Source organism: Pongo abelii, chromosome 8 (genome assembly GCF_028885655.2).
Source record: "Pongo abelii isolate AG06213 chromosome 8, NHGRI_mPonAbe1-v2.0_pri, whole genome shotgun sequence".
NCBI classification, from domain to species: domain Eukaryota; kingdom Metazoa; phylum Chordata; class Mammalia; order Primates; family Hominidae; genus Pongo; species Pongo abelii.
In genome coordinates this window covers 128,930,026-128,954,502 of record NC_071993.2, presented here as the reverse complement: position 1 = coordinate 128,954,502, position 24,477 = coordinate 128,930,026, and the positions used below count along the sequence as shown (strand labels likewise).

At 37.6% G+C, this 24,477-nt stretch overlaps 1 protein-coding gene across 22 annotated transcripts in view; it reads left to right on the top strand.

The window, feature by feature from the left end:
* ATE1 (arginyltransferase 1) overlaps positions 1–24,477 on the top strand; it is a 187,865-nt gene that overhangs the window by 47,970 nt on the left and 115,418 nt on the right. For 19 of the 22 annotated variants that reach the window (XM_063727090.1, XM_063727087.1, XM_054521524.2 and 16 more), the window contains 1 exon segment: positions 12,124–12,156. The exons of the other annotated variants lie outside the window; for them this stretch is intronic. In XM_063727090.1, the coding sequence (XP_063583160.1) occupies positions 12,124–12,156 (33 nt within the window). 22 annotated transcript variants of the gene reach the window in all.

Sequence of the window (24,477 nt, the reverse complement as noted above, 5' to 3'; positions counted from 1 at the left end):
CCATACATTTTGGGTCAGGATATTGTTGACATGAAGGCTGAGTAGCATCCAGGGTGAAAATGTGAACTCTAACCAATCATTTCTGCCTTAACTCTCATCTCCTCTACTTACTACCTGTATGGCTTTCAGCAAGTTCCCTATTGCTCAGCTCTCTTCACTCCAGGTTCCTCATTTGTATACAACACAATTTGTTGTGATAATTACATAAGGTTATACTTGTATAAAGGTGCTTGGCCAAATAATCATTGACTGAACTTTTGTTACTAGGTCTGGATGATGTTATTAGGAACGATTAGAGATCCTGAGGTCAAGGGCAAGTAAGTGATCCTTCTGGTTACCCAGTCAGCATTTGCACATGAAATTATATTTTTCTTGGTTGTTTTGTTTTTCTTTTTAATTCAAATATTCGTCTGAATTAAAAGGACATATGTTTTAAATTTTAATATTAAAATCAGTCTATTCAAATAAAAGAAGTAATATTCAAAACCACTCAGTTTGATTTATCAACATATAATTTTAGTGTGAGAATTTTTAATATTTTAATTTTTCCTTTTATGCCACATAAAACCTGTAGGCCGGGCACGGTGGCTCATGCCTGTAATCCTAGCTCTTTGGGAGGCCGAGGTGGGTGGATTGCCTGAGTTCAGGAGTTTGAGACCATCCTGGGCAACATGGCGAAACCCCGTCTCTACTAAAATACAAAAGAAATTAGCTGAGTGTGGCGATGTGCACCTGTAGTCCCAGCTACTCAGGAGGCTGAGGCAGGAGAATTGCTTGAACCCAGGAGGCGGAGTTTGCAGTGAGCCGAGATCGCGCTGCTGCACTCCAGCCTGGGCGACAGAGCGAGACTCGTTAAAAACAAAACAAAACAAAAAAACCTGTAAAGAATTTTTAATATGTTGATTCATCTATTATACCACATAAAACCTGTAAAAGATATCATTTGGGAAAAGATTTATTTATGATTTTCTTTCCTTTTTTTTTTTTTTTTTTAAGAGGCAGGATCTCACTATGTTGCCCAGGCTGAAGTGCAGTTGGTTATTTGTAAGTATTATGATCACTGTGCACTACATCCTTGAATCCGTGGGCGCAAGTGATTCTCCTGCCTCAGCTTCCCAAGTAGCTGGGACTACAGTCACGCTCTAGTGCCTACTTTCTATTAATATACGTGTATTTCTTAATTGCTTTACCTAGAACTGGAGACAAAGGAGCTACAGGTGTCCTGTTTTTTTTATTCTGGTGGTAGAGCTTCTTGTTCATACAGGAGCAGATCTCTCGTTTTGATAAGTTAGCTATATTGGGGTACTGTAATCCATAGCATACTTTGTGCTTGTTACACTAACTTATGAAAATACTATATGCAAGAGTCTGAAGAAATACACAATGCCCAGCAGAGTGTCTGGAATGGAGTAGAAGCCCAGTGAACATGTTTTGAATGAATGAGCAGCTGAGTTGACTACTTTTAAAAAACAGCTGGAGAGAGAATTCAGTTGTTGCCAAATTGAAAGCTACTTGGGAAGAAAATAGTGTTCTTGAAACTTGTGACATGAAGCAAAAAGGAAAATTCAAATGATGTCATAAGCTTTTGACAGTTGTTCTACTATAATAAGTAAAAGCTGCTTTTAATTTCCTGAGTGAGAGTGTTGAGCAATTTACATACAACGAATTAAGCACATTTTAGTGAGTGCAAAGCTCATGTGATAGGAACAACTTTGCTGTGAGTGCCATTTGTCTTTAGCTTTTGTATTTTAGGTCTGTTTTTCCCATTAAAACTGAAGAGCATCAAGTTTTATGACCTCCTGGTAATCACTTGACAAGTGAACAATAGTACCTTTTGATGGCTAGTCTAAACAAGGAAAGTTTGTATTTTCACTGTGGTCATTCATTTTATATGCCAAATTTTAAGTAACTGCCTGTATGATTAAAAAGCAGTTGATTTTCATCTAGTCAGTAGTAGTCAATTATAAAAGTAAAACATATATTACATATGGTTATTTATCCAGAGTATAATTCTGCCCTTAAGAATATGTAAAAATAGGGAATATATTTGTATAGGTCTCTAAATATTTATATATATACACATATATATGTATGTATATATTTGTTGGCTTTCATGTGACATTTATTCCAGAAATAGCTCAAAAATTTATAATGGCTTTCATATTACTTTTTCCTGGACTGTGGAAGAATGTGATTCTTCTATTCAAGCAGTCATATAATCATTTAATTCGGGGCATGTTCCACTCACTGTGGTAGATACTAGGGATGCATAGATGAATAAGACATGTCTGGTTCTTATATGTTTTAGCCAACAAATAAAATTTAAAATATAAGTGTCTTTTCATAGCATTGAATTGATGTTAAAATGTTAAAGATTATTAGTAATACATGTACCTGACAAGATGTGGGCGTATTCAAACTTGCTTTAAATTAGTTGGTCTGGTAAATTATGCAAGCAGTACCTGTAACCGTTATCAATATGTTTATGTTAATATAGTCATTTATTCTTAATAATAATCAAATAGCTAATAACATATTCCATTTTTATTACTTTGACCAGATGGCATTAAAAACAAATTTTATCTTTGTTGTGGTTTCCTGCTAATTTTGATTTCTTGGTTTTGTGGTATTTTCTATTTATCCCTAATTTATGCTATTTGGATTTTTGGAAGACACTCAATTTTTGAAGGTTAATTTGAAAGATTTTGCCTAGCCTAGTGTAATTTCAGTGATACCTAGTTTTGTCCTCCATATTTCTTGGTATGTATTCCTTGCTCCTCACAAATGGTATGTGCTGGAAGTTTTTCTGCAGGAAGCTAGTGCTTGGAGGACATGGATGTTCCCAAGAAGGTCTAACAAGAAGGGGACAGGTTTTTACTTCAGCATTACTGGTGACTGCTTCTCTCTTGTTTATGGAATCTCACTGTGACCAGATGACTTAATTCTATAGAGTAGCCAGGGGCTGTGAAGAAACATGGGAGAAAGAAACGATTATGAATATTCATTTATTCATTGATGAATTACTCCCATTCACAAATGAATGGATGCATTTATTCATTGAATTCACGAGTAGTTGAATGCATGTAGACATTTAAGTAGCAAATATTTGAGTCCCTACTATGTGCCAGGCATTATTTTGGACTGAGGATGTAGCATAGGGAACAAGATAAAGTTCTTGCCCTTAGGGAGACTGTGTGTTAGAGAGGAAGATAAATAATAAGTATGCAATATAGTGCTAGAGTAATGTGTGCTAGCAAGATACATGGAGGGATAGAGTGAGGGACAGCGTGGTGGAAGGTAAGAATAGATAAGGTTATCAGGAAGAGGCTCAGATAAGGGAAGCTCTTCAACAGACACCTCTATAAAGAGCATGCACTGTGTGCATAGCTGGGGGAAGTACATTTCAGGTAGATGGGAGGGTACCTGATGTTTTCAAAAAACATCCGGGACACTGACGAGGCAGGAACACAAGTCATGGTGGCATCTGTCTTCTTGATGATTTCTGTTGCTTGTGAAAGTTTTTTTGAAAAAATCCCCACCTATGCTTTTTGCCATTTGTTAGCTGAATTTTTCAGTATCATAAAATTGTGTATTTTGTTGTAGACTTATTTTCTTGTTACCTAAACACCTATTTGTCACCTTATTTTAGTGTTATTTTAGTTAAGCTGAGACTCTTCTTGTTGGTATCTCTGGATTTTATTGCTTTCTTGTTGAGTTCTGGTTAATGGTATTGTTAAGTCCTTGGTATAATGAAGGGAAACCATAGACTGGAAAAGGTTTTGAGGTTCTGATGGTAATTTTGCTGTCTGTAAAATAATGTAACATTTTTGGATCTCAGTATGTAAAAGAGGTGGACTAGATAATTGCTAAGATATATCTTAGCTGTCAAATTGTATGCTTTCACTGATTTTAGGAAAAATCCCCAGGTGGAACTATACGGTTTTTTCTTCTTTTTATTTCCTTTTTTAAAATTAATTTTTAAGTTTATAGTGTAGTAAAGTGCATAAATCTTAGGTGTATAGCTTGATTTTTTTTTTCTTTTCTTTTTTTGTTTTTTTGAGACACAGTCTCCCTCTGTCACCCAGGCTGGAGCGCAGTCATGCGATCTCAGCTCACTGCAACCTCTGCCTCCTGAGTTCAGGCAATTCTCGTACTTCAGCCTCCCAAGAAGCTGGGATTATAGGCGTGCACCACCATGGCTGGCTAATTTTTGTATTTTTAGTAGAGACAGGAATTTGCCATGTTGACCAGGCTGGTCTCGAACTCCTGGCCTCAAGCAGTCTGCCCGCCTCAGCCTCCCAAAGTGCTGGGATTACAGGTATGAGCCAACACACCTGGCCAAATTTTTACTTATGTATATGCTCTTATAGTCACTACTCGGATTAAGAGAGAACATTTTCAGCATGCTAGAAGGCTCCCTCATGGCTCTTCCCAGTCAGTATTTTCCTACCCAGAGGTTAACTACCCTTCTATCACTGTAGATTAATTCTACCTGTCCTTTAGCTTCATATAAATTTATCATACAGCATACACTCTCCTGTCTTCTTTTACTTAACATTCTGTGTGAAATCCATGTGACATATAGTAGCAGTTTTCTTTCAGTGCTATGTAGTATTCCATTGTGTGGATACAGCATAATTTATTGATGTATTCTATTATTTCTGGGCATATGTGTTGACAGCTGTTGCCTGTTATGAATAAAGTTGCTATGAACATTCTTGTACGTATCTTTTGATGGACATAACACTAATTTCTCTTAGATATATACCTGGGAGTTACACTGCTCAGCCATGGGGTAAACATCTTCAGCATTTATAGAAATGTGGCTAGTTTTCCAGAGTGCTTATACCATATAAACATGCTCGTTGTGCCACATCCTCATCAACATACGGTGTTTTCTGATGCTTTAGTTTTAGCCTTTCTGGTGGGTGGATGGTAGTATTGTATTGGGGTTTTAATTTACTATTTGCTGATGACTAAATAGGAAGCTTTTTATGTATTTATTGGCCATTTGAATATGTTCCGTTTTGTTAAGTCTTTAAGAGTTTGCCCCCCTACCTTTTTAAAGTTGTTCTTGTGGGTTCTTGTGTTTTTTCCTTATTGACTGTGAGAGTTCTCTATATTCTCTGATATGAGTCTTTTGATATATATATATATTCTAAATATCTTTTCCCAACCTGGAAATAACTATACTCCATACCTAGGAAAATATTATTTTGGAAGAATCTAATTTTGAAAGCCTTTGAGTTTTGATACATTTCTAAACACTCAGCTTGCTGATCAAGAATGTCAGCAACAGATGTAAAGATTTCTCTTGTATAAAATTTCGGCCTTAGTGTTTACTTTAAAAAACCAGAAGGTGTTTTTTTCCCTTAAACATACTTGTAAAATTATTTCCATACTTCTTATGAGATGTTTTAGTATTTTGTGCTGGTATTTATTTAATGCAATTAACATACAGGCCTTAGGTCATTAGCATCCTATGGCAAATTATCTTCCTGTTAGAGGAGCAAAGGATTCTGAAATCAGCACAGAATGCCACCAGCACCAGAGTCTTTCTTTGGTGGGTGTTCTGTTTGATGATTTTGCCAAGAACATGTTTTTCTTTGTGTTTTTATATGAACTCTGTTTATGGTGATTTTGTTTGCTGCTGATAATGTTGGAAAGCAACACAATTTTTTTAAGATTCCATTCTTTTTGAATGTAGCTCTTTAAGATATAGAATTGTTATACTCTTATCTGGATTTTATAGATTCATATTGCAAACTTAAAAGTTTAATTTTAGAAACAAATTAGGCTTGAAGGTAGTAAATAAATGATATTTTAACAAGTTCGTATGTATATCGTTGGTGTTAAGTATAGAGCCATCATTTCTACTATTTATAAAATATATGATGATTATTATAGTGAACATAGGAGATAGATATTAGTGAATAACCTAACTACAATGCAAATCCCTGTTGCTGTTAGAAATTAGGGAGAAAGGTGCAAAAAATAGTAAAAAGATATTTAGTGAAGTAGCTCATTAATTAGGATATGTGTTAGCAAACTTTGAAATCAACATTTAGAGCAAAACATTTATAACTAGCTCTGTATATTAGTGTTTTATGGGCTTTTGTGATTCTGGGCAGATACTAGAATTTTTCAAGAGGCATTTTATTATAGTACATCTATGGCATTGCTTTGATTATTTGCCCATAATATCACCAGGAATATTATTGGGTAGGGACCAGAACTCTTAAATGGGGGAAAAAAAGGTGAATAATTCACTGATGGTATTGGATTTTCTGCCATTTTTGAGAGCGCCACACTGAGTATTTTCAGTGAGCAATTCTAGTAAGTACAGATTGGGGAAAACAAATGAGAGCTGGTAGGGACCAGTGTTGCCTAAAATGAGCTTTGTGGAAAATGGATTTTGTGGAATGTTAATAGATATTATATGAAATTAAAAACAAAAATCTCTAGTCATGTAACTTTGGGAAGTACTTGACTGAGGTTGAAGTAGATGAGTTTTTTTGTTTGTAAATACAGGAATGTGCAAAGCCTTTCATATATCAGTGTAGCCTGCAATTCACTAAGGTAAGGAGGAAGGGGAGGTGAGGCCGCAATATAGTAAGAACGTTTCCCAGACTTACGTGGCCATGGGATCGTTTTTTAGAGAGTGTCTTAGGAGCCTGCCATGCCACAGGATACCACCTGGGGAAGAGGGTTTGGCTGAAATCCTTTTACACATAAAAAACCAAGACCTGGCTGGGCGTGGTGGCTCACGCCTGTAATCCCAGCAGTTTGGGAGGCCGAGGCGGGCAGATCACCTGAGGTCAGGAGTTCGTGACCAGCCTAGCCAACATGGTGAAACCCCGTCTCTACTAAAAATACAAAAATTAGCCAGGCGTGGTGGTGGGCGCCTGTAATCCTAGCTACTCGGGAGGCTGAGGTGGGAGAATCGCTTGAACCTGAGAGGCGGAGGTTGCAGTGAGCCGAGGTTGCACCATTGCACTCCAGCCTGGGGAACAAGAGCAAGACTTCGTATCCAAAAAAAAAAAAAAAACAAAACAACAACAACAACAAAAAAAACCTCAAGGTCCAAATAACTTAAGTGGGTAGACCTAGTAAGATTCTAATCCTCAGGCAAAAAAGGAGATGTAATGCTTCAGAAGACAAAGGTTTATATTAGAGTGTAAATAAGATTTTTGTTGTCTTTTTTTTTTTTTTTTGAGACGGAGTCTCACTCTGTCGCCCAGGCTGGAGTGCAGTGGTGCGATCTCGACTCACTGCAAGCTCCATCTCCTGGGTTCATGCCATTCTCCTGCCTCAGCCTCCCGAGTAGCTGGGACTACAGGTGCCCGCCACCATGCCCGGCTAATTTTTTGTGTGTTTTTTTTTTTTTTTTTTTAGTAGAGATGGGGTTTCACCGTATTAGCCAGGATGGTCTCTATCTCCTGACCTCGTGATCTGCCCGCTTCGGCCTCCCGAAGTGCTGGGATTACAGGTGTGAGCCACCACGCCAGGCTAATTTTTTGTGTTTTTTAGTAGAGATGGGGTTTCACCGTGTTAGCCAGGATGGTCTTGATCTCCTGACCTCGTGATCCACCTGCCTTGGCCTCCCATAGTGCTGGGATTACAGGCGTGAGCCACTGCACCCAGCCTTGTTGTCATCTTTTAAGATGTTTTGAATCTTAATGTCTAAGGTGCCAAATGTAATCAGAAGAGGTAGCACAAACAATCCTTTCAGGTACATTGCTTACAATTGGGATAGAAAATAGCTATAAAAAAATGAATTTAGGGAATTACCTGAATCTGTCCTTTTTACTCCCCACTAATAGGTTAAATAAGATCTTCTCAAACCTTAGTCTCCACTCCTTGTTAAATACAGATTTAATTCTCATTCTTTTGATGACTTTTTAAATGGGCGCTAGCTGTGTCTTTTGGCTGCTTTGAAGTTTTTATTTGTCTGCAATGAAATATGAAACAATAAAACTTTTTTCTTTTGTGGAATCAAATTAATTTCTTAGAGTTGTAGATTTATCAGACATTCTTTACATAAAACCTAGTTTTGCACTGCCTTAGAACTACCAGTTATTCATAGTGTAAATATGTGCCAGAAATTGAACAGGGATGGGAAGGGAGTCTAAAATGTTATTTAAGTTAACATAATTTAGAGTCGTAACTGAGTTAAGGCTTCCAAATTCCTGATTTGGAATTTACATTGAGGTGTAATTTAGATTGATAATTGCAAAATTTTTAAATAAAGGTTTTATTAGATTATAATCTAAAATAATCAGACCTGTCCCTTGACAAATTATAGGACAGTAAGTGGAAGTAGGGTACAATAAGTGAAAGGCCCAGGAAATATAACCGGAAGTATATTTTGTTAATGTGAGGAAATTTTGGATAATTGATATGACTAGTTATAAGATTTGGAATTTCACTTTGGCAAATAGCGACACCTTACTGATGTTCCTTTGGGTTAGGAAAAAAAAATGTGATTTATCTTTGTAAAAATTGCCTTTTGGTGTTGAGTGTTTCCTTTTTCTTTAAAAGACAGGAATTTAACCACGGTTACTTATTAAACAGATAAGCCATTTCAGGAACAAAGTGGCTTGAATTATCTGTTGAATAGTTTATATTACAAAGAGAAAATAATTATCATTTTTCTGGGAACTTTTTTTTTTTTTTTAACTTACCAAAAAGGAAGTCATTACATCCAAATTGCTAGGATCTTTTGATAAAATTAGCAGTGTGTTTTCTTTGGTCCTTATTCCTCCCACCCCTATACTTAGGAAAAGAACTTACTGATTGTAACTAATAGGAGGTCTAACTACAATTTTGTGCACTTGGAAAATGGTTTAGAAAATTTTGGTAAGCATTAAGTGCTTCTTTGGAGGGAATGAGAAAGGATTATGTTATGAGTCAGGCTACCGATGATGAACAGAACAATGGCACCAGGCTTGGTAAATGAGAATACTTTAAGAAAAGCAAGGTCAGTAAGAAGCTGTGGAGCGTGAGCACTGTCTGTGTGTATGCTGTTTCTTTTTAGAGGCCTAAAGGATTTTGAAAATGGTACTGATGCCTTTTATGCCTGGATTCTAAATATAGACCATAATTCTTAAGTTTTTTAAAAAAATTCAAGACTTGACAGAATAATTGGCATTTAGAATTTTTATAAATTTTATCAAGTGAATCAAATTGATAGTGTTATTAATATTGTTACAGGTAACTTAGCTGTGAAGTTTAAAAAGCCAAATATCATGCAGGTTATTCCTTTATTGAACTATGTTAAATCAAGATACTCCTAGAAGTAATCTTTAAAAGTGGGTACATAGGAAGATAAAGAATATGGCTATGTTAACCTACGATTGTTATTAGAATGATAAAATTATATGCCCATCTGCAGAATCAGATATTTTGTAAAAAACATATTACATTTTTTATGTTTTCAATATTACACCCAAATATTTTGAAAAGGATCTTTCTCTTAACTACTATTAACTTTACCCATTATTTATTATTAAGTAGTCCTATTAATATAGTCATATCAGACAAGTGATATTAATGTGTGCAACCATCTGCGTGCGGCCATAGTCTTTTTTTTCAATAGACTTTACTTTTTAGTAGTTTTAGGTTCACAGCAAAATTGAGCCATAGTCCTTTTTAATAGTAATCAGACATCATGATAGTGTTTGTTAAGGAATCTATTTCTACTTTCAATTGCAGTGTATATAGAAAATATATTTTGCAGTCTCATTTTTTTATAATTGTTCTTTCAAAGTATTAACATTTCTACTGAATATAATATGTACAGTTTCATTATGAAAGAATTTACTAAGAAATTAACTGAAGTGAAACATGAAAAAACAATGGGTTTTACTGATGCACTAAAAGAGAGAAGGCATTTTTTGAAATCTTTTTCATGTTGTGGGAATAGGAGCGTCAATGTGTGTCTTGTGATTTGTTATTCTGTTTTTACTGCTTTAGGATTGAAAACTTTTACTTATGTATTTCACGTTTTGGTGGCTTCAAACGGGATGAGAATAAGTATGTGTATAATATTAGCATTCACTTTTGGGGAAAAGCGTAGAACCCTTCAGAATCAAATTTCTGATTTTAAAATCAAAATTTACCATGCCTCATTTTTCTCCGCTGTTAAAACTGGCTAGGCTTTGAACTGGCACTTCTTATTCTTGGGAGGAGGGGTAGAGATTGTCTTAGGTTGGGCTGCAATGAAAGAATCCAAGACCACAAAGCTTGCATTTTAAATTTCAATAAAATTATTTGCTTCATGTCAGCATTAAGAAGACTTAAAATTTTGGTATATTTTGCACTTTCAGAAAGTTATCTTAAGAGTTAATGTAATGGAACTGCATATTGATATTTAAATTAAGAAAAAATTCTTACTGTTTGCATTTTGTTTTTTTCCTTTCTTTTCTTTCCTTTTTTTTTTTTTTTTTTGCTTCCTACTGAAGTGTTTACATTTTAATATACTGTCAACTAGGGCCTAAATGATACTATTTAATTGAATGGCTTTGGTATGCGTTAGTGATATTCTAAGAATATATTTAGTGTTTTTGGTGGGAGTATGTGATAGATTTTTGAAACTTTGTTATGGAAAACCTTAAACATTTACAAAGTAGATAGAATCAGGTAATGAACCCTAATCTCTTGTCCTCACTCATTTAATGTCATGTCTAGTCTGTTTTATCTTATTTGTTTTTTATTTTTGGGGCAGAGTCTCGCCCTAGTCGCCCAGGCTGGAGTGCAGTGGCACAATCTTGGCTCACTGCAACCTCCACCTACCAGGTTCCAGCAATTCTCCTGCCTCAGCCTCCCAAGTAGCTGGGATTACAGGCGCCCACTACCACACACAGCTAATTTTTGTATTTTTATTAGAGACGGGGTTTCACCATGTTGGCCAGGCTTGTCTCGAACTCCTGTCCTCCCTCAGGTGATCCACCCGCCTCGGACTCCGAAAGTGCTGGGATTACATGCATGAGCCACCGCGCCCAGCTAGTCTGTTTTATTTTATACTACTCCGTATTACTTTCCTCCCCACTTTTCCAGTGATCATGAAGGGAATCCTAGACTCATATAATTTCATTGATAAATATTTCAATGTGTAACTCTAAAAGAGAATACAAGTTATTTGTATTCCCTGTGAGTACTAGCTTTGTTGTGGAGAGGAAGTTCATGAGTGCTTGGAAACAGTCCTGTCATTGTATTTTATTGTAGTTAATTTGCATTTAGAAAGATCAAGAGTGTGTATTATTTGGGTATTATTAACAGTAAATCTCAAAGGATTTGAAATGTTGAATCTGTAAATAACAACAATGAAAACATTATGAATTACCATCATGTATATGCATAAAGTTATGTGACAGTCCTCATTTCAGAGGTATACTAAAATTTGCTTTGTCATTTGTTTCTATCCCCCTCTGTAATATGTTTATTTAAATGCTGATCATACAGCATTTAGTTTCAGGTGATATTCTGTATTCCTGTATGTGTGTCATAAAAAGAAAGAGAAAGGTGAGAGAGAAGGGAGAAAGGGAGAGAGGAGGAAGGAAGGAAGGGGATGTGGGACTGAGAAAAGAGAAAGATCAGAACAGGGTAAAGACCACAGATGAGATGCCAAATTGTGGAGCTAAAACCTCACCTTCTCATTCTCACTCACCTGACCTCTCTTGGTCTTTCCTCTCCCCTTTTGTTGGTCTCCTCATTGGTTTATATCTTCTTCTCTTGGCATTTACTGAACTTTGCCTGTCAAATTTAGGTCAGGAAGATTGCTGATTTTTTTCCTTAAAAGATGTTTTTAGTATGTAGGAGTTGTGAGATAAAATTTAAACAAAATATTTTAGGACTGATTTGTTGTGCTTTATGTGCTTTTGTATAGATTTTTAAGAATATTTATTGAAAGGAATTCAAATAGTTAGGTGCCTCCTATGGACTAGGCTGAACCTTTCTATTCTCTGGATGAATTTTATGGACACATTAATTTTCTATAATCTTTGGGTTCACTTTAAGTGGATTTACTGGAAAATTGTATAATAATTTTTTCTTTTTCTCTGTGTTCCTTTTTGCCGTCTATTTACTGGATGAAATGGATTCTGTTCAAATTTGGCTCTGCAGTTCACAAGATTCCTTTGCAGTTCACCCTTGGAGGTAAGAGTTACTCACTGACCTTAATATTAGAATTGGTAATTGAACACCATTGTTGATATCTTTCATTAGGCATTTATTTGATAATTTAGGAGTGCTAATTTTGGTGTGACACATATATTCTTCAATAACAGTAATGGAGTGAGTTACTGCAGGCTTTTTTTTTTTGGATAAAAGTTTCTAGAAGTTATATCAATAGCAATTCACCTTCATGACAGGTTATTGCCTCTTTTTAAATATATTTTCTTTCTGAATAAGTAGAGAGAAATCAGTCCTTCATTTTAAAGAGCCTTGTTGTATCTTCATTACTCCTGTAACTGTTTATTTAACAGCAGCCTTATGTTCTGTAAATTGCCATGGTATTAAAAGAGAGCTGGCAAAATCAGAGGCAAAGGCTGTCTTCAAGGAAGTTTCAGTTAGAGAGACCACGTTAAAATCCATGAGTTGACAAGAGAAGAGCAAAGTTATTGAGCTGCTGTTATAGCAAGGCAATATTCTGGGTTCTTCATTCACTTTTTCATTTAATCCTCATCATGGTTTTCAATGTAGAACTGAGAATCCAGTGATAAAATTGGAGAGATAAAGAAAAACTATTAGATGTTTAGAGAACTAGATATCGTTATGAGCTGCATTTGCAGAAAAACTTGTAGATGATCATCAAGACTTGGAAAAGGAAGTAGAGAAAGGGTGGAAGCAGAGTTATGTGAAGAAGTGGTGGGACTTAGAACCAAAACCGGGTAAAAGCTTGCCTTCACTTACTAGCCATATGACATTGGGTAAATCACAACTGCCCTGAGCCTCATTTTTGTTATCTTTTAAATGCAAATAATAATTCCTACCTCTCAAATAAGTGATGGAAATGGGAGCAGTTATAAACTGTGCTAGTCACATCATGGCACTATTTTGTGTTCTCCTCTTAGGCTTCACCTCCACGTGATGAGACTCTGTTCCTTGCCTTGCACTTGTCCTTCCCTTTGTGCCTGTTGTTTATTTCATTTTATGCTTTCCCAACTTGTTCAAATCATATTTGTCTTCAGGGTTGAGCCTCAATACTGTGTCCTTTCTGAGACCATTTCTGCTTTTATAACATTTTGTTTATTTGATTATTGAAACTATTACTGCTGATAATGTGGTGTGGCCTACGCTGGCGCATTGAAAACGTGTGGTAGCCAGCTTGAGTGGTCACCAGGAGAAATGGACCAGACCAGAGAGGGTAGTCCCATCCAGGTTTGGTCACATTGTCTAACTATCCAGGATCAACGGGGAAGCAGAGTGGTATAGTGGAAAGAGTCTAGGCTTTGAAATGAGAGAGGCCTGAGTAGCCCACGGGCAAGTTATTGACTCTTGAGCCCTTTTTCCTGATCTAAAAATGGAGATAATAATACTTACAGGGATATTAAAATTAAATGAGATGATCTGTGGCAAACACTGAGCACAGTGTCTGGCAGATAGAATTTTAATTAAGAGTTAGGTGTGCTGAGAATGATGGTTTCCAGTTTCATCCATGTCCCTACAAAGGACATGAACTCATCATTTTTTATGGCTGCATAGTATTCCATGGTGTATATTTGCCACATTTCCTTAATCCAGCCTATCTATCACAAGGACAAAAAACCGAACACCGCATGTTCTCACTCATAGGTGGGAATTGAACAATGAGAACACATGGATACAGGAAGGGGAACATCACTCTCCAGGGACTGTTGTGGGGTCGGGGGAGGGGGGAGGGATAGCATTAGGAGATATACCTAATGTTAAATGACGAGTTAATGGGTGCAGCACACCAGCATGGCACATGTATACATATGTAACAAACCTGCACATTGTGCACATGTACCCTAAAACTTAAAGTGTAATAATAATAAAATTAAAAAAAAAAAAGAAAAAGAGAGTTAGGTGTGAAGTAAAAACCAAACCATAAAAAAGTTGAAGACAATGTAAGTTTTACAGCCTACTCTATAGTTATGGAAGCACTTTCTAACTTCAAAAGCAATGGAAAGTATCAGAAAACAAAGACTGAAAAAGTTAATTTGAGTATGTAAAGATCCATAATTTTGTACATGGAAACAAATATAGCTAAAAGGTAACTTGGATAAAGTATGATGAAAGGGTTATACTTAATGTAATGATCTTTTAGAAGCAATTAATATGAATTTCTTTTTCATAAAATGTGGTTGGATTTTTATCAGGTAATTGATAAGATAAAATACAAATGGTAATAAATGTTTTAAATGTTTACTCCTATTAGTAATAAAAGAAATGCAGTTTAAGATGACAGTGATCTATAATTTTTTTTAACCTGTCAAGATATCTTATTTTTTAAGTGAATGCTTGACAAGATATAATGAGATGGAATGTTTATGAACTTCATCCTTTCTAGGAAGCGGTTTGGTCACATACACTAAAGGCTTTATATACATTCATACTTGTGGTTCAGTAATTGTAGTCCAATAATCACTGTCAGAGAGTTCATCAAAGATGGGGACAAAACTTGCATAAAAATGAATGGTAAAAAATTGTAAACAATCTAAATGTACAACAGGAACAGTTCAAATAAATTATGACACAGCCATATGATAGAACACCCTACAACCATTAAAATGGAGATTATGAATATGTGTTCAGAGTATATATTGATGAACAACACATATAAAATGCATTTGATATATTGAGAGGTAAAATCACGATGCAAAATTATACATGCAGATCTCAGTTTAAAAACAATTTAAGTGCACAGAAAAGTAGAAAGGAGATGCACAAAATGTTAACAACTACAAAGTGTTGTTTTATCCTTTACTCTTCCAGTAAAGGGCCCACAGTGGGTAGAGGTGCATTGGTAGCTTTTTGGTAATGCTTCTTGTAATCAGTGTTTGACAGATGTACAACAGGAGTCTCTTTGATTTGATGTGGAAACAGCATCTAACCTTGGCGAAAAGGTGCTGGCAGGAACTTAGATGAGATAATGTTGATAATGTATAATGCTTTGCTCTCATTTTAGCAAAAGCTTAGAGGAATGAACAGGAATAAGGGTTTTTAGCAGAAGGCAATTAGGCTGGGGTAGCTTTCCTGTACAGGGACCAAATAAGGAGGCTTGAGCTTGATGTCCACTTTACTGGGGCAAGTAGCAATTTAAGGCTACTACTCACCGATGGCAAAGATGCTTCTTAATAAATCTTAACAGTTGACATCTCTCAAATGTAAGCTCATTGAGAGAGGACCCTGTTTTTCTTGTTTTCTTGCGTTCCCATTCTTAGTATAGGTAGAATATAGTAGGCACTGAGTCAGTAAATATTTGTTCAATGAATGAATGAACAAATGAATGTATGAATTTGGTGGGGCTGAGACTGAGAGTAGCAGTCTTTCATCCATAATTTGGCAGGACTCAGCTAAAAGTAGACAAGTTCCAATATTTACATTTTAATGTGGTTAACAGTCTGTCTTCCCAGTTAGATTGTAGCTACTTAAGATTGAGAGCTTTGTCCTTTGTAATCTTTGGATGCCCTCAGTTATAGATAGGTCTTGGAGTGTACCTAGAGTACACTAGCTGCAACTAGATTATATAGAGTATACAAATATCTATCTATCTATCTATCTATCTATCTATATATTTTTTTTTTTTGAGACAGAGTCTTGCTCTGTCACCCAGGCTGGAGTGCAAATAGCACGATCTCAGCACACTGCAGCCTCTGCCTTCCATTTGAAGCAATTCTCCTGCCTTAGCCCCCCAAGTAGCTGGTATTACAGGTGCCTGCCACCATGTCTGGCTAATTTTTATATTTTTAGTAGAGACAGGTTTCACCATGTTGGCCAGGCTGGTCTCGAACTCCTGACCTCCAGTGATCCACCCTCCTGGTCCTCCCAAAGTGCTAGAATTACAGGTGTGAGCCACTGCACCCAGCCACAAATACATACTTTTAAATTACATATTACTACTTTGGTTAAGTATTGGGAATATATGTGTAGAAGTTTCACTCTTTGGTGAAAAGTAGTATCCAGAGTTTAATGATAATTTCTGTCTGTTTCTGTCTGCTTTCATCACTTAATGATCTGGAGTGGTATTTACCTTGGTTAATTATCTTTTTTATTACTGGGTTTATGACATTGGAGAGGAAGAGAAATCAAAATTAAAGATGACCAATTTTAGTCTCCTTTCTTGATGGGAAATATTTTGAGGGCTTTCTGTTGATATTTTTCTAGTTTGCAATTCCACGGGGGCCACTTGAGGACTTAAGTTAGTGGCAGCTACACCTAAGTCTCCACCAGCAGCACTAAGCAGGGGCTGCTGTTCCTTTGCCACCACATAGCGCCTGACAGCCAAACCAAAGGCAAGGCAGGAGAGTGTTGGGAGTCTCTGAATGTTTAATTTTGCCATTAAGTTTATGACTTAGCCGGAGAAGGAAAATTACAAATATGGTCTATATCCAGCACCTTCTTTAATTTTGAATAAAAGTCAAATTATTCTGGCAGAGACAGTCAAATACATGAGAGTTGCAGTTGAAAACAAAGCTGACTTTAAACTTCACTTTCTCCACAGCGACTACTATGAGTGAACCATGTCCCTTTGCTTTAAGTCCTAAACAGTTAACTGCCACATGAATCTAATGAAATTGTCAGGTTATAGTAATTACATCAGTAATTTGATATGTTGTCATTTGAATGGACCATGTGTGGAGAGTCAGTTACTTCCCTCTGTGGGGCTGACCCTTTTACATTCCTGTAAGCTGAAGACTAATAGAGCTCATTAAGCTTTATGGGAAAAGAGCTTTTATCACCTCGTCAAGTCAGGCAACATATTTCCATTAGATCCCTAATTTCGGGTGGCTCTGTAGCTGCTGCTATGTGCTCCCCTGCTAGGCTTACACCAGACCCCGGCCTTACAGACATTTTTATTGACATTTCTAAGTCTGAATTACATTTTGTGTGGCACCACTTACAGATGTCTTCAATTAAATGTAGGTAAATAAAAGGGATTATATATCAGAGCCTGAAAGATTTTTGAATTTCTCATCTGAGTCAAACTTTGCCAGCTAGTCCAGTAGGGCGCAGTCTCGTTGTCACTTTTGTAGGTAGAGAGCTGTAGGAGAGGCATTTATAACAAAAGTTAAACCAGGTGTGAATGTAGGTCACCTAGGTTTCTTTTCAGGTGTGTCCTTCTATTCCTTCATTTCAAAATTTTCTATATTAATAGGATAATAACTTACTGATAAGTTAGCACCTCTGGTGTACAGGTACTGTGCTTTCCACTTTCCTTATTTTAATTCTTACAGAATGTCAATGAGTAGATAGTCCCAATTTTCTTATGAAGAGAATTGAACCCAGAGAGGTAGATTAGGCAGGTGCTCAATATCACAGTTACTAGTATGTGACAATAATCACAAGATAGGAAGGAAAAGAATGTGGTTAAGATTCTAACATTACATGAAGTGATATTGATAGTATTTAAAAGAAGACCGTGATTAGTTAGGGAGTATTTAGTAAGCCCCAGAGCAGTGTTTCTCAACCTTGGTACTATCAGCATGGTGGGCTGGATAATTCTTTGTTGTGAGGCGCTGTCCTGCACATTATGGGAAGCTTAGCATCTCTGGCTTCTGCTCACTAGATGCCAGTAGGACCCACCCCTCTGAGTTGCAACAAAATGTCTCCAGACTTTGCCAGATGTCCCTAGGGGGACAAAACAGCTCCCTGTTGAAAACCACATCCCTAAAAAAGCCTTAAAAAAAAAAAAAAGTACAAAGAGGTATCGTTAATAAGGCAATTTAATGATAAAATGTTTCAGTCTAACAATAGACAAGAAAAAGAAGAAAAAGTGAACAAAAAACGTGTGGGACAAATAGAACAAATAGCAAGATGGCCCACTTAAATTCAACCCTACTGATTATGATGGTACTATATAAATGGTCTAAGTGAAAACTCTGCTTCATGGTAATTTCTGTTTCTGAACGTCTGCACGTTCAACACTAGCCAATGGTCATAAATCAGGGGTCCCCAGTTTCCAGACTGGGACCAGTACTGCTCTGTGGCCTGTTAGGAACGGGGACACTTAGCAGGTGAGCAGCGAGTGAGCGAGCATTGCTGCCTGAGCTCCACTTCCTGTCAGTTCTGCTGTGGTATTAGATTCTCATAGGAGCGTGAACCCCATTGTGAACTGCCCATGTGAGGGAGCTAGGTTGTGAGCTGCTTATGAGAATCTAATGCCTGATGATCTGACTTGGAACAGTTTCATCCCTACACCTTCCCCTTCTCCCCTCTGACCCTTGTCTGTAGAAAAATTGTCTTCCACGAAACCAGTCCCTGGTGCCGAAAAGGTTGGGGACTGCTGTCATACATTAGCTAATGAGCTCTTTGGGAACTGAATTTTAAATTTTTTAAATTTTAGTTAACTTAAGGCTAAGTGGCCACATGTGGCTAGTGACTATACTATTAGGGCAGATTGAAACATTCCAATTAAAAGTCAGAGAGTGTCGGGCTAGATAGAAGGAAAAAATAAACATCCATCTTAAATACGAAGACATGGATAGGTTAAAAGTAAAAAGCTAGAGTAAAACACTACTATACAAATACTTATCCTAGGAAAGTTGGCTCATGCCTGTAATCCTAGCAACGCAGGAGTCTGAGGCAGGAGGATCAGTTGAACCCAGGAGTTTGAAACTAGCCAGGGCAACATAATGAGAACCCCCATCTCTAAAAGAAAAATAAAAAAATTATCTGGGCATAGAGGCGTGTGCCTGTAGTCCCAGCTGTGAGAGAGACTGAGGTGGCAAGATCATTTCAGCCTTGAAGTTTGAGGCTGCAGCGAGCTATGATTGCACCACTGCAGTTCAGCCTGGGCAACAGAGTAATACCACATCTCTAAAAATAAAAATGAAAAAAAAAAAAAACTAAGAATTTTAAGTCAGAGTGGCTGTATTCTTATCAAAGTAGACTTCAGGGCGGCCGGGCGCTGTGGCTCACGCCTGTAATCCCACTTTGGGAGGTCGAGGCAGGTGGATCACAAGGTGGGGAGTTCAAGACCAGCCTGGCCAACATGGTAAACCCTGTCTCTACTAAAAATACAAAAATTAGCCGGCGTGGTGGCGGGCGCCTGTAATCCCAGCTACTTGGGAGGCTGAGGCAGGAGAATCGCTTGAACCTGGGAGGCGGAGGTTGCAGTGAGCCAAGATCGTGCCACTGCACTCTAGCCTGGGCGACAGAAAGAGACTCTTGTCTCAAAAAAAAAAAAAAACCAAAAAACAAAGTAGACTTCAGGACAAAGATGGAAGAAAGAGTGACATTTCATAACAATAAAAAGGTCAGTTCATCAAATGAATATGCAGTAATTTGAAATGTGATCCACTTAACAGAGCCTCAAGATAACGTGAAATAAGAACTAATAGAACTGAAGGGAGAAATGCAGTAGTTGGGGACTTCAGGACAACTTTCTCAGTAATTGATAGAACATTTAGACAGGAAATTAGAAGTAAAATAGGAGGCACGAACAACACTACCACACAGTACGCTCAAGAGTAGCAGTGCACGGGGTGTTGGCTAGCTATATGTATACCCCCCTTTAATTGCATGCAAATTAAAGGGTGGGGTTATTCAGAAATCTCTAGAGAGGGGGCAGTAACTTCCGGATGTTGCCATGGTCTTTGTAAACTGTCATGGCACTGGTGGGAGTGTCTTATGCCAATGAACAGTAAGGGCAACTAGAGGTCACTTTTGATGCCATCTGCTGTTTCCTGCTGGTTTTTTCATTTCATTCTGTCGGGACCGGCAAATAAGTCCTACAGGTTTCCTACCTCAGTAGTATTCATTTGGCTGTTAGGAAGAAAAGAGGCCTGGCACGTTAGCTCATGCTTGTAATCTCAGCACTTTGGGAGGTTGAGACAGGTAGATGACTTGAGCTCAGGAGTTTGAGACCAGCCTGGGCAACATGGCAAAACCACGTCTCTACAAAAAAAAAAAAAAAAAAAAAAAAAATTAAAAAAATTAATCAGTTGTGGTAGTGTGTGCCTGTAGTCCCAGCAATTCTGGAGGCTGAGGTAGGAGGATCACCTGAGCCCAGGAGTTCAAGGCTGCAGTAAGCCTTGATCACAACACTGCACTCCAAAGAAAGAAAAGAAAGGACCATAGGAACCTAGCCATCTCTTGAGTCTGTCAGTGTATGAAGTATCATTGCTTGGAGTAGCTGTAGATATCAAGGTCTCTTCAATGGCTAGAATTCAGAAGGAATGGCTGTTACTCAAAACTGGGTCCTGTACGGAGCTTGCAGAGGCAGCAGTAAAGGGATGAGGTGGGCTGAAGGTTGAGTTGGTAAGCTGAGGAAGGGAGTTAATTTTACTGAATGAAGAGAACACCGAAAATCAAATATCCAGAAAGCTGGCCCAAATTCGAGAGCAGTGGAGATAAGGCTAGGAAGAGGGCTGAGCTGGTGAATTGGGGTAAGCTTTTACCTGCTCTCTGGTCTAAGGCCTGGGAGGCTCCGCTGTGTTTAAAGAGCCAGGCCCAGGGAACAAAAAGGTAACTACTCGGGGGACTAGGCATCTTCAGAGAATAATTGGCACTCTGCTCTTGGTACTGAATTGAATCAGAAGTGGAAAGCTAGGCTGTGGCTTGATCCATTGGGCAAAAGCAGAAAATAGGAGTACGTTTTGTTGTTACTCTAGTCATGAGGGCTTACGGTACTTCAGTTAGTTTTTGGATGTGACCTGATAATTGAGTCAGTGTAAGTTGCAGCCATATATCTCATGATATCAACTGGAAGTCTTTTCCTAGAAACCAGTCCCATATGATAAATGTACCAAAGTTGATTTCTGAGAATAAAAGAAAGTACACTTAGAATAGAAAACTAAACATTAAATAAAAAATGCCAGGAGTTTCCTGGCTGAAGATTTTCCTGCTTGGGGCTTGGATTAGTATAGGCATCTTAAAATCCAAGTCATTCAAGACATCTTTTGGCTGGGTCAGTCTTCCTTTAGCGAGTAGTGGTGTTGCTGCAAGCACCTTTCAGTTGTGTTGAAAATTAGGGTCATCTGCCTTGACAATTTTCATTGCCCATTGGATGTGCATGAATGCTTCAGAAAATGTTTGAATAGAAAATCCTGGGGTGGATTAGTTTCCATGGGGACATCAGTCTTGTTTGATGTTGGCAGTCATTGAGTTCTCAGTCTGGGTTGTCACTGTGGGATGTATTTTTCCCTCATAAGAAATATTGTAAAAGGAGTCTCAAATTGAACTGACGTTAAGTAAGGGCTCACATAAGCATAGTTACTCTGGATTCTAAGGTGTTTACTAGAGTGCTTAATAAACATTGACCTGTAGAATTGAGAAGTTTGGGATTCTGTTACTTAGCCTTTTTGACAGTGCCTCACTAAAAGTCTTTTTGTTGGAGAATTAGGATTTAAAATAAAAGGAAACGTCAAAGTAAAGAAAATAACTTAAATAACAACGCCCTGATATTTATCTATTTGTTCTGCAGTAAAAATGCAGAAGTAATTTTCTTATTTCTGTCCAACTTATTAAAAAATTTACTGTACTTCCTTTCTCAATTACATAAGCTTGGTAAAGTTTCTTTAAAATTTTTATTTCAGTGCTTCTAGTATTAAGTTGTGAATGTTGAGGTAAACCTTTTTTGCTTTCATGGAAACATTTAAATTCCAAAGAATTATGTCATTGACAAATACATTTCTTTGTTCATCCTTTGGTTTAGTAAGTGGCTAAAATCTCTTACCTCTTGAGTTGACTAGAGCATGTTGATACAGTGTGATTGTGTGTTGGCATGGTGGACTGCAGAAGCAGTGTCCAGCAAGACAGACACTAAACTGAGAGTTGGGAATTTCAGGCTTTGGTCTTTCCTAGCATTCCCCTAAATTGGCTTTGTGGCCTTGAGCAAGCCCCTCCCTGACCCTTCCTTTTCTCACTTACAGAGTAAGAGTATTCCAGATAAAGAGGTCCCTCAAAACTAAGTGAACTTAGCCAACATGTCAACACGTATTACAGCGTTTTCTCATTCTTAACTATTATGACCAACGCCAATAAAACTCACTTCCCCAACCTACTATACTTTCTCAAGTTTTGTCTCCACTATGCTGTTTTATGTTCTGTAACAAGCTGCCACTTTGGAATAATCCTACTCACATTTTCCTTAAAAAGCAAGTCTTTTTTACAAAAATTATTTTATATTTTTTGAGATGGAGCCTCACTGTGTCACCCAGTCTGGAGTGCAGTGGCACGATCTTGCTCGCTGCAACCTCCACCTCCCAGGTTCAAGCGATTCTCCTGCCTCAGCCTTCCAAATAGCTGGGATTACAGGCACCTGCTACCATGCCTGTCTAATTTTTGTATTTTTAGTAGAGACGGGGTTTCACCATGTGGGCCAGGTTGGTCTTGAACTCCCGACCTCAAGTGATCCACCCACCTTGGCCTCCCATAGTGTTGGGATTACAGGCATGAGCCACCATGCCTGGCCTAAAAATCAAGTCTTACACCATTACTCTGCTGACACAAATGTATGTCTCTTACTTTTGCCCTTAATATGGCCTGAACCATCCATATTAATTACATCTCTTAATAAAATAATAACTTTTCTTTCATAGGGAGAACTGGGAGGTGGCTCATTGAGAAGTAACTGTTTTATATGAGCATTATAACAGACTGAGAAAGTATGTAAATGTCACAAATTTCACGATTTTCTTACATATCCTTTTTTTCTTTCTTCCTTTTTTCTGGAGACGGAGTTTTGCTCTTATTGCCTAGGCTGGAGTGCAATGGCGCGATCTCAGCTTACGGCATCCTCCACCTCCCAGGTTCAAGCTATTCTCCAGCCTCAGCCTCCCGAGTAGCTGGGATTATAGACATGTGCTACCACGCCTGGCTAATTTTGTATTTTTAGTAGAGACGGACTTTCTCCATGTTGGTCAGGCTGGTCTCTAACTCCCGACCTCAGATGATCTGCCCGCCTTGGCCTCCCAAAGTGCTGGGATTACAGGAGTGAGCCACCGTGCCCGGCCCTTACATATCGCTTTTATACCTTCTTATATACATTTTAAAGTGGCAAGGATGAGCATGTTTGTTGACAGACCCCAAAGATGTAGCCATTCTGTAGTGTGTGTGTGTGTGTGTGTGTGTGTGTGTATAAAATAAGGAAAAGTAGGTAAACTTTTAATTATGGTCATTGTTTTAGTGTTTGTTCCTAGTTAGAAACTATTCAGGTATCCAAAGATGATTTAAGTTGTTGATTTACATTAATTTATGTTTTAAAATTACCTAAGGATCTTCAAAGTTATGGGGAAGCCAACCCAAACCAAAATATATAAAAATGTTTGTCATTTGTTCAGCATCACTAGGGGAAATACAAAGCAAAACCCAAATGAGATATCACTTCATACCTATTAGGTGGGCTATTATCAAAAAAATGGAAAACGGTAAGTGTTGGCATGGTTGTAGAGAAATTGGAGCTCTTGTGCATTGCTGGTGGGAACATGAAATGGTACAGCTGCAGTGGAAAAATGTGTAACAATTCCTCAAAACATTAAAAGTAGAATTACCATGTCATCTGGCAATTCCACTTGTGGTGCATATATACACAAAAGAAAATAGGGACTTGAATAATATAGCAGTGTTCAGAGCAGCATCATTCACAGTAGCCAAAGGTAGAAGCAACCCAAGTATTTGTCAGTGGATGAATGGATAAACAAAATGGTGTATAGATATGATGGAATATTATTCAGCCTTAAAAAGGAGGGAAATTCTCAATCACACATGCTGGATGAACCTTGGCAATATTATGCTAAGTGCAATAAGCCGATTACAAAAGGACAAATATTATATGATCTACTTACATGAGGTACATAGAGTAGTCAGGTGGCTACAGCTAGAAAGTGAAGTGATGGTTGCCAGGGGCAGCGGAGAGGAGAGAATGGAGAGTTAATTATTTAATGGGTACATAGTTTCTGTCTGGGATGATCAAAAAAATTATGGATGGATTGTGTGGATAGTTACATGATAATGTGAATGTACTTGATGACGCTAAACTGTACACTTACAAATTGTTAAAATGGGTACCTAGGTTGATTCTGTTTATTTGCTGTTGTGAATAGAGCTATGATGAATGTCTGAGTGCCTGTGTCTTTTTGGCAGAATGATTTATTTTCCTTTGGGTATATGCCCAATAATGGGATTGCTGAGCCAAATACTATTTTTAGTTCTTTGAGAAATCTCTACACTGCTTTCCACAGTGGCTGAACTAGCCCATCAAAGGTGGAGTGGATAAAGAAAATGTAGTACATATACACCATGGAATACTATGCAGCCATAACAAAGAACAAAATGATGTCTCTTGTAGCA